We start from the raw sequence: 10,861 nt of genomic DNA, 5'->3' as shown, positions 1-10,861 counted from the left end.
CTCAGCAGACAGTCTGCCATGCGGTGTCTAAAGAGCGCCAAGGGCCCCAGCTCGGGCCCTCAGAAGTCAGCAGAGCTGGGCATGGTGGCGCATGCCTGTAATCCCAGCACTCAGGAGGCTGAGGCAGGAGGATCGCTGTGAGTTTGAGGCCAGCCTGGGCTACATGGTGAGTTCAAGGCTGACCTAACTACATAGTGAGACCCTGTCTCAATAAAATCCAGCAGAGAGACAGGAGAGGCAGGGTTGGGATGTGTGGATCCTTGGTGGCTGGCCTTCTGGTTCATTCCTAGAGCCTTCCAGGACTGCATGGGACAAGAACCACACCTCTAGTTGGCTAGTACCCGAAGCCTGCCATGGGGATAAAAGCCCCAGTGCTGCCACCTGGGGGCAGGTGTGGGATTCCTGGCATTGGGGGTTTTCCCTTGGCTTTTGCCTTCCGCACCTCTTACCTGCCCACCTTTGGAGCATCAAAGGTTACGTCTGGCAGGGTCATTTTGCTCTCAGATCATCTGTCCCCACACATGCTACTGGGCCTGGGGCTGACTCTCACCTGGGGTCTTGAGGCCAGCAGGGGCCCACGATGGCCATTTTTCTTCCTGTGGCTTCATAGGCTAATTGTGGTGCCTATGCAGTTGTGTGTGTGTGTGACGTGTGCTTGTGTATGTGCGTTCATGGATGTGGGACAGCACACGTGTGGCTGTTCTGGTATCACGTGCTCCCACTGAGGCTGGTTGAGGTGGCCTTCCACAGTGGTCCTGCCTGGAGGAAGGACCACCCCTGGCTGCCGTGGCCTATGCCAGCAGCTCCCTTCAGTGTTCTTCCTACAGCTGGCAGCTCTGATGGCAGATCACTGGTAACTGCTTGGCAGACGTGTGGAGAGTTATATCTGAGTTGTGCCCTGACCCCAGGGTGCAGAAGGGAGCCTGCGGCAACCTGGGTGTTTCTCTTCTACAATCTTCTCACAATACTGAGCTTGGTATAAGCTGTGAATTGCATGGAATAAACTTGTTTCCTTTTCAACTCCTGGTTCTGTGGAGAGTTTTCGCTGCCTCCTGTGGACAGCTGCCTGTGGAATCCCTTCCCTGGGGTTAGCCAGCAGATCACAGGGGTGCAGGTAGGTTGTGTGACTCTGCCTCCTCTAACCTCCTTCACCCTACCCGGGCCAGGACTCCACACACATCCCACAGCAGTGCCCAGTCATCTGGGCCTGTCTCGGGGACCCCACAGCCTGCCCTGCCCTGTTGTCTGGGTGCTAGGTTACCTGCCTCTTATAGGACAGATGAGTAATCCCTCCTGACCAGAGACCCAACCTGGTCTGGAGCAAGAACTCAGCATATGGCCCATCCACTGATGTCACCAAGTGCCTAGTAGGCAGTGGCAGCTGAGCTCAGGCAAAGTGGAGCCCAGGGAGATTTCTGATGTTTTGTCCCAGGCTGGACCAGAGCAGGTGCTTGCTAAGTGGTCATCAGATTCATATATAACAGTGCCTGCTTCTCAGCTCTAGGGAGGTAGGCAGTGCCGTTGTGTGCACACGAGTGTGTGGTATGGCTGTGGCTGTGCACAGGTGTACATGTCTACCCCTCCTGGTAGCTTCAGACTTTGAGTGGGGAGATCAGGGCTAAGGGATGGGACTATAGGGACCCTGGGGTCAAGGGGAGAACAGAAAACAGGCCTGGGCTGGTCCTGGAGGAAGACTGAACAGTGGAGTGGAGGGGCAGAAAACAGCCTGGAAGTATGCCCCAGGGTGACATGGCATTATTTAGAGAAGGCTGGTGGGCGGATTCTGGAGGAAGACTAGGGGGTGGAGGCCATGGTTCCCTTAGGACACCTCTCTCCTCCCCTTCCTGAGTGCCCTCCTATTCCCTTATCCTGGCATAGCTCCTGCAGTGGCACTGGCTATCTTTGATCAACTTTCTGCCAGTGTCTGTCCCTGTCCACAGTGCTGGCCAGGACAGCCCTTAGCAGAGGATCAAGTAGGAAAACTTGAGGCATAAAGTGGCGTCAGGGTAGTCTCCTGTGAGGAAGTCTGGGAAGGTGTTATAGGGACCCAGGGACATCCTAGGCGGTGTGCCTGCAGTGTCCTATCCCATCAGGAGCTAAGTCCTCTGAGTCTTCTCCATGTATCAACTCCCCCCGCCCCATACTCTTTAAGGATTTTTGACCTGGACAGTTTGGCACTGATTTTATTGAAAGGAAACATAAATAAAAATATTTGGGCATTTGAGATAGAAGATAGAGAGCTATTTACACATGTACACCATGGGCAGCATGTGGACCGGTGGGGTGGACTTAGAGGACAGCAAGCAGCACCCCAAGGGCCAGCAGAGCCACATGGACAGCCAGGCATGGTGCTAAACTCCCACTAAGGTGCTGATGGTCACAGGGGTCTGACTAGCGGCCACCTCTTCCTGCCTGACTGGAACTTCAGCTCAGGGATGATACGGTGGATCCAATCATGGTGTGACGTGACCCGGATATAGACACCAGGGCGGTTCCGGCGGGCACAGCCCTCACCCCAGCTGATGACACCAGCTTGCATCCATGCCTGGTTCACGAAGCACACCAGGGGGCCCCCGGAGTCACCCTGTAGGGTAAGCAGAGGCCCTAAGAGCCTACCCAGTGCCACCAAGTCCTAGGATAGTGGACATGGGCTCCAGCCCCTTAGCCTCTCCTTCCCTCCACCCTTGGTCCCTCTTTTCCTTACTAGGGTACCCCAGGTTCCCTGCATGTCTGTAGGGGAAAGGGTTCAAAAGTACAGCTTACCCAGCCCCAACCCAAGCACCAACTCAAGGTAGGGTCTAAAGCTGCTCTTTCCCAATAAGTTTCCTGGCTCGATGGAACTCTGCACCCCTCCCTGCCTTGGGCCTGGAGGTCGGTCAGGGTCTTGCTGCCTCCCTCTTTACCTTGCAGGCGTCCTTCTTGCCCTCAGCAAAGCCTGCACAAAGCATGTCATCCTTGATAGCTTTGGGCTGGAAGCCGGACTCTGTATCTGTGCTGTAGAGTAGGTTGCACTTGGGTGTGTCAATGATGGGGACAGCAAGTTTCTGCAGGATCCGAGGGTTGGGCAGGCGGTCTGGGGGTGAGCAGGCCAGTGGGCAGTCTTCAGCAGTGACCTGGGGCCCTGGGTTCTCAGAACCACAGTGCAGTCTGTCCCTGCCCAGGCTTCTCCATGGTGGTTAGATCTCTCATGGGGCTGAGCTCCTTCCCACCCTCTGAGCCCCAAGTTGGAAGTTCTGTCTTCATGGCTCTGCCCTCAAGGGCAGCTGTCCTTTCCCATCCCCACCCTACCTGTTTCGAGTAGAGATCTCATCTAACAGTATCAACAGAAAAAGTTGGTTGGTTCAGAGTAGCCCTCAGACTCCCCTGGACCTTTTCCAGGCCCATCCCCCTTTCTCCCTAGCCTCTGCCCCCTTACCTTGCTCACTGGGGCTGCCCCAGCCAGTAACCCAACAGTTCATGTCCTTCCCAAAAATGACTGAAGGGTCAGGCATGCACACAGGGAGGATGTAGTTGGTGAAGGTCACCGGTGTCTCCAGCTCTACCAGGGCCACATCTGCACTGGAGGCCATGCCCTGGTACAGGGGGTTGCTCTCCACTTGTTTCACACGGGCATAGATGGAATGTGCCCCTGGCTGCAGCAGTTGCCGTGCCCCCAGCAGCACCCGGTACAGGGAAGTGTCAGAGGTGCTGAAGGGAGAGAACAGAGGCCTAGTGTGGGCTGTGCCCTCTTGAGAAGGGGATGAAGGGCAGGGGGGCTGTTGAGTGCCTCTGGCCTGCTCCATTTCCTGATGGATCTCTGCATGTCATGTTCAAAACCATCATCTTCAGAGGGGCATTCTGCAAGGTCAGGGTGTAGAAGCTGTAGTGAGATCACTCACCTTTAATCTCCAGCTTTGTCCTGGGCCACCAGGTAACCTTGGACAAGTTACCTAACAAGTCTTCTATAAAGTTTCCTTGTCTGTAAGGTGGGGACAGTGACTCTTACCAGAAATGCCTACTTTGAAAGCAAAAGGAGATAGCCACCCACAGATACTATAGGGCCCAGCCCGGCTCTGGAGCTGGGGCAGCCACCACTCAGGGTGTTGAGTAGAAGGTGCAGGTTTTTAGGAGAATCACAGAACTGCAGTGAGGTGAAAGATGAGAAGTATGGGAACCCCAGAGGTCTGGGGTCAGGTGGCTTATAACACAGTGGTCAGGGCTGAGGGGCTGGCCACTTTTTTGGGGATTATGAGGACAGTGCCTTATTGGCAAGTCAGCTGGTGCGAGCCAGGGCTGGGGCAGCAATTGCAGCTGCAAGTTAAATTAGTTCTAGGCTTGGGCCTTAGAGGAAACCTGTAGCTGGGAAAGCAGGCAGGTATAGGACCAGGCTTCCAGGACCCACAGAGGCAGGTGGATCTGTAGCAGATTGGGTGCTGTTCTTGGTGTTAAACTAGCTGAGCACCAGGCCTTGTTTTGTCCCTGCTGGGTGGGGCAGTCACGGGGTAGACACACAGGGTACTAGACTCACTCACTTGGAGAAGCAGTGCGCTGCGGTGAGCACCCACTTTTTTGTGATGAGGCTGCCCCCACAGGAGTGGCTTCCATTGCGCTGGATACTAACTTGCCAGGGCCATTCGCCCTCCATGGCATCCTGCCCGCCCACCATCCGGTTCAGCATCCTCCGGTGCCCGCAGACTGGAGGAACATGGTGGAATTACTGGGAGCTGATTCCAAGGTTTTGACTCCAGCCCTAATCCCATATGTCAGCTTCTACTTTATACCTAATTTCTGGCCTTCCTGGCCCTTGACCTGCTCAGGAACCTAGGGAGTAAGACCCTCTGTATCCCTACCCCATGAGCCTCAGTTCCTTGACTGGGAAGAGGTGCCATAGGGGAATTGAGGCAGTAAGTGGAAAGGCCTCATCCCTGGGCCCAACACACACTTCCTGGAAGGACAGCTGGTGTGTTTGCCTGTCACAAAATAGGTAGCCCTGAGGGATAGCTCTCCTGCAACCAGAGAACCTCTGACTGAGGTTCCCTGATGCCCCGTACTTCCCTTCTGGACCTTGTTCCATGTGTGATGCCTCTGCCATCTTACAGCTCAGGCACACCCACTTACCTGCTGGTGCCTTGGCCGCTTGAGTCCCTGGAAGTGAAGAAAAGGGGTCATCAGCCTACTTTGCCAAAGCCCAGGTCCATTCCACTCTTCACTCACCTGCCTGGTCAACACCCTGCTCTCCCTGCGTCATCTCCCTGCCTCTGGAAACTCAGGAGGCACAGTCACCAAGGCATCTGGGAGGAGAGGCAAGGAGCCCTCAGTTTCTCTCAGGCCTGCCCTGTGTGCAAGCTTATTTGGAAAGGGATAAACAGGCCACACGTGGAACTGACCAGGAGAGGCCAGTGCCAGAGTCCCAGAACTCCACATTCCCCAAAACTGAGCCATCTCGGGCCAAGACACCCCGCTGTCCTCAAACCTGCTGCTCAACCTTCACTGCAGCCCCAGAGGCTCCACTGCAGGCTTGGAGCCCAGGCAGGGGACCCCTTCAAGAGAGACTTCTCTGCCCCACCCTTCCTGTCACCTGTTCCTTGTGGTGGGTCCAACAGAGCTGGAGAGGACAGCCAGGCCTCCCTTTGCCCCATACACTTGAGGAACCCGGAGTGTGGGGCCAGAAAAGGTAACCGGTCTTAGCGTGCTGATGGGCTGCAGGGAATAGGAAGTGTCCTCAGTGAGCCAGGTGTGGCTTAGGGTGCCTGAGGATCCTGGAGGTGTTACGGTCCTTCATTCTTCCTGTCAGGCTCCTGATCTCTAGTCCTCAGTGCCAGTGGAGGACAGGGAGGTGTGTGCTGGACAGGGCACCAAGAGGAACCTGAGAAGGATCAGCAGGCCTGGCTGCTTCTCAAAGTAGGGAAGTCAAGCAGATTGGGGGTCAAGTGCAGTGCTGGCCCAGGTGGGCAACAAGAAGCAGGCAACTTGTGTTCATAGTGTGGCCTTTAAATGCCATAGGATGCTGAGCGTGGTGCACGCCTGTAATCCCAGCACCCAGGAGGCTGAGGCAGGAGGATTGTTGCAACTTCGAGACCAGCCTGGGCTACAGGGTGAGCTCAAGGCCAGCCTGAACTGCATAGCGAGACCCTGTCTCAAAAAGACCAAAACAAAACAAAACAAAACACCACAGGAGGGTTATCCTAGCATCTTAGTATAACATTACTTGACACTGACCCTACGGCCTTCCTAAGGCTTCTGTTTGCAGATGCTGCTTCCAGCCCACCCACCCTTTATTCTCATTGACACTAACATACTTTAGGCATCTCTGTCCCTCCTTTTGGGGTTCCCTGCCTCAGACTACTCACAGCAGCCCCTCCCCCATATGCATGTCCATCTTCCCCACTACAGTTCAGCTGCTTCTCACTTAGGCTGAACCTCTTGGCCTCTCCAGGTTCTAATCCAGATCAAGGCTTCAGCAAAGTCCTACCTCCTCCGGGAAGCTCTCCCTGCTTCTATTGTCCGTCTTGGAAGCCTCAGTCCCTCACTTGAGCTCTTTGTCCTTGCACTGGGCATCACATCTCACCCCTGGCCTCAGTCCCAAGAGCCCCAGGAAGGCAGAGCCTGTGTCTGGGATCCCTACTGTGGAGAACTGAGCAGGACAGCTAGGCTTTTGTGGATGGGCACCCTGTCAGGCTGGAGAGCACAATCAGGGTGTCAGATCCCCACCCTGGGCCCAGGACTCCTGGTATCCCTGGAGCCGGTCTGGAGAACCCTTGGGGTGCTGGGCCCACGAGCTGGTGAGGACAGCACCTGGGATTCAGCCGAATGCAGCTGCAGTGCCCACTCTGGCAATGACCTTGATTGCTCAGCCTGCTGGAATAATTGAAGTGTTACACCCTGTGGAAGTGGGCTCGCTTAGGGGACGCTGTTATCTGCCTGCAGGAGGTCTGTCTGGGGAGGCTGGTCAATGAGACTGGGGAGACTGGGCCTCCCCATAGAGGGGCACCCTAGTGTCCTTCCAAGAATGAAGAACCTGGAGCGCTGGCTGAGCTGTAGCCTGGGGTGACCTGGCCTGGCACTGGGAGGTAACCTGAGGACAGGGAAGTGTGGCTGGTGGGCTGGCCTGGGTGGCTTAGGAATGTGGAAGAGTTTCCCTGGCAGGGAGGGGCCCGGCAGGTGGGGCGCTGGATGGACCCTGCTGACCCTGGCCATGGATGGCGGTACGTTCTCTGCTTGTATATCCATAGGGCAGTGGGACTCCAGCTTATACCCCTTGTGCCACCCAGCTGTTCACTGAACGCCACCCTGCTTCCAAGGGTTGTAGGCTTAGGTGGCAGCCCTTGCTCAGTCCCACTTCTGGATCAGCTATGGTGGTCTGTGGACTTGAGCCCAGCAGGCCCAAGTTCAAATCCTGCACCCATGGTACTCTTCATCTGGTGAGTCGGGGAGCCTCAAGTCCAGAGCCAGGTACACTATGGATGCCTGGGAATGTGGGTTAAGGCCCCTACCAGGTTGCTGCCATGGGGTCCACTCTGACCTAAGCCTGCCTCAAGACTCCCAGGTGAAACATCTGGAGTGTGCCTGCCTGCCTGGGGCCTCCATCACTGGGGTAGGAAGTGGTGGCCCAGCTGGAACTCCTGGCAGGGAGAAGACACCCTCCAGGGAGGCCAGGGACTCTGAAACTCACCAAGCCTCAGCAGTAGGAAGAGCAGGAGCAGCAAGAGGGGTGTGGGGGCCAGGTATCGCCTCATGTCCTCAGGCTGGCAAAGCTGGGCCAGGGTTGTTGGTGGTGGAGGGAGCTCCTGGCCCTTGTAAGGCACTGGGCTCCATGAAGTGGCGTTTTATGTTGGAGGTGAGTGTTGGCTGGGGTATGCCACCCGACCTGTTGGCCTGCTCCACCCAGTTCTGCTCCAGCAGGAAGGAGGCTTCCTGAACCCCAACTCTATGACCTGGTCCTGAACCCCACAGGCCAGACCCCTTACCCCAACACTCCTGCCCCATCCAGGGGCTTGTGGCCTGGAGTTCCCCACCATGAGCTGACCACAGATACACCCTAGCAGGCCCAGACACCTCTCAGCTGACCACAGGCCCCACATGAGCTGGCCAGGTCTACCCAAGAGACACTGCCTGCTTCGTTTATTAATTTGTTCACATAACATTTATTGAGAACTGACTGTGTACACGGCTTCCGTGATCTAGAGTCATTCAGAACTTACACCCTGATAGGAGGGCAAGGTCAGGGGAACAGTGAGGAGCAGGGCAGGGAGACTTGGGACCTGGGCTGACCATTGCCCCTTACCGCACTCCTCCCAGGAAGTGAACCCAGCAGTAGGCTGGGTGGGTGGGGTGCAAGCTGGTTCTGGGAAGGTGGCTGATGACCAGCCCAGTGGCAGTCCTGTCTGCCCTGGGCACTCCCTGGGCTTTGGGACATGCAGCCACGGCGGGAGGAAAGTATTTGGGGCGTGGGGCTGATGTCAGAGCTGGAGTTAGGGTTGGGGTGGCTACTCCCACTGACTGCAGCATGGGGGGTGGCAAACAGTAGGCCTAACAGGAGACTGCCTCAGTTTCCCTACTGGTCTTGTACCCTGCCAGCCCCAGGGTCTCCCTGCACTTCACAATTGCCTGCACCAGAAGCTATATCACCACACTCCCTGGGTGCTGGTCTGTCTTCACCTTCTGTCTGCCCGTTCTTCCCCCATCCCTGAGCCCCTGGTGGCACAGATGCTGGGCTGTCCTTGATGGCAGGCAGGAGGACTCCACACTCATTCATTTACTCAACAAATATTCTGGGGTCATACTGGTTGGTGCCCAGGACTACTAGGTATGGGGAATACAGCAGTTAGCAGAAGACTCATGGGGACAAGGAGTCACTTAGTGGGGAAGAGGACCTAGTTTACACTGGAAAGTTTCAGAATGCCCGGGTGGGTGGCCTCACTTCTCCAGGTACCCAACCATCAATTTCCCTCATCTCAGAGGCGGTTTCAAATGCTCTGCTCTAAGACTAAGGATTTCTCTTGGGCCCTTGTCTCAGGTGTCCCTGTCTTCCTTCCCTGTTTACTTATTTATTTGTTTACTTATTTTAACTCAAAGACAGGGTCTTGTTGTGTAGTTCAGTCTGGCCTCAATCTTACTATGTAGCTCAGGCTGGCCTTCAACTCTTGATGATCCTTTTGCCTTGGCCTCCCGAGTGCTGGGATTATAGCCGTGCACCATTATGCCCTTCCTCTTCCCCTTTTAAAGCCAGTTTTTGTTAAAATCAAGCAAGCAACTGAAAGTGAGGATCCCAGGGAAAAGCGGACTTCCTAGCAACCCAAGAGCCAAGTCTTCAGCAATCTTCACCACCACTGTTGGGCCTACTGACCAAGGCAGCAAAGGGGTGGCTGGGCCTTCCACTACCCACCAGGCAAATAAGGGAGGACCTGGAAGGATTCCAGTCACATCACACCTAGAAATTAGTAGAACCGGACATAACTGGCTGGAAGAGGGTTTTCTAAGGTTAGAAGGCACAGTAGACATCACAAAGAAATGAATGAGCCAGGCTGGGCATGGTGAACCACACCTGTAATCCTAGCACTTAGGAGGCGGAAGCAGGATTGCCACAAGTTTGAAGCTAGCCTGGGCTACACAGTGGACTATGTAGACCCTGCCTAAAAAGAAAAAAAAAAAAAAAATCACAACTGTGATCTATATGTAAGTTTAAAAAATACAAGCAACATTGGTTACAAGTAAAAAGACAATAGGAAAAATATATGTAAGAAATACGGCCAAATATGGATACCATTATTGTTTAAAGTGCTACAGAAATTGGTCAGAAAGCTGAGCATAGTGTCATTCCTCTAATCCCAGCTAATCAGGAGGCTGAGGCAGGAAGAGTACAAATTTGAACCCAGCTTGGGCAATTTAGTGGCTTATCAAGACTCTGTCTCAAAATAAAAATAAAAAAGATGGGGATATAGCTTAGTGTGAAGACCCTGAGTTCAAACCCCAGTGCTGGAGGAAAAAATAAAAGAAGGGGAGGAAAGAAAAGAAATTGGTCAGAAAAATTCTGGACCCTAGCAATAAAATGGGTGAAAGACAAGTCGCTAGAGAGGAAACTAACTTGGCTAATAGACTTGCTGAGAATTATTTAGCCTGAGTAATTAAGTAAATGCAAATCAAAACCACAGCAAGGTGATGGCAGTTTTCTCATCTGAGGCTGTGGTAGTGCTGGAGGAATGTGATTAGTCAGGGCCACCTGGAAATGGGTCAGCAGGTGGGCATGGAACGGACCCTTTTGTCCCTGTGTCCATTGCATCAAAGAGTTACTCCCTTTGAAGCAATGACTCTGTCACTGCAAGTGTGCTCAATCTTAAATACAGAAAAAAAAAAAAAAACATTGTGACCCAAAGTGTTAGTGGCCACTTTATATTTGCATAAACAAAAGAAGTTTGCAGGTTGATAGTAAATATATACTCCAAATAGAATTTATAAATATGACATTTTCAGTATTGATAGCATTATTTTCTAAAGTGCTAAAGAAATTGATCAGGGGGCTGGGGATTTAGCTCAGTGGCAAAGCACCTGCCTGGCAAGCGCAAGGTCGTGAGTTCGATTCCTGGTACTGGAAGAAAAACAAAACAAGAAAAAAAAAATTGATCAGAAAGCTAGGCATGAGGCGCATGCCTCTAATCTCAGCTGGTCCGGAGGCTAAGGCAGGATTACAAGGTTAAGCCCTGCCTGGGCAATTTAGTGAGACCCTGTCTAAAAAAACAAAAAACCTAAATGTAGTGGTGCATGCCTGTAATTCCAGCACTCAGGAGGCTGAGGCAGGTGGATTGCTATGAGTTTGAGGCCAGCCTGGGCAACAAAGTGAGTTCAAGGCCAGCCTGAACTACACAGCAAGACTGTCTCAAAAAAA

The 10,861-nt window shown here is 53.8% G+C and overlaps 1 protein-coding gene across 3 annotated transcripts in view; it reads right to left on the bottom strand.

The window, feature by feature from the left end:
• Positions 1-161: 161 nt before the first annotated feature.
• Prss27 (protease, serine 27) overlaps positions 162-10,861 on the bottom strand; it is a 20,139-nt gene continuing 9,439 nt past the window's right edge. For 2 of the 3 annotated variants that reach the window (XM_005391413.2, XM_005391415.2), the window contains exons 2-6: positions 5,098-5,124; positions 4,512-4,674; positions 3,416-3,687; positions 2,904-3,073; positions 162-2,584 (exon numbers count right to left, since the gene is read on the bottom strand). In XM_005391413.2, coding sequence (XP_005391470.1) covers positions 2,378-2,584; positions 2,904-3,073; positions 3,416-3,687; positions 4,512-4,657 — 795 coding nt within the window. In that variant the 5' untranslated portion in view covers positions 4,658-4,674; positions 5,098-5,124 and the 3' untranslated portion in view covers positions 162-2,377. Of the gene's footprint in view, positions 2,585-2,903; positions 3,074-3,415; positions 3,688-4,511; positions 4,675-5,097; positions 5,125-7,651; positions 9,073-10,861 lie in introns of those variants that run through there. The other variant, XM_005391411.2, reaches the window with a different exon arrangement.

The sequence above is a fragment of the Chinchilla lanigera genome, unplaced genomic scaffold (genome assembly GCF_000276665.1).
Source record: "Chinchilla lanigera isolate Chin_1 unplaced genomic scaffold, ChiLan1.0 scaffold00041, whole genome shotgun sequence".
Lineage (NCBI taxonomy): Eukaryota > Metazoa > Chordata > Mammalia > Rodentia > Chinchillidae > Chinchilla > Chinchilla lanigera.
This window is presented reverse-complemented; position numbering and strand designations above follow the sequence as displayed.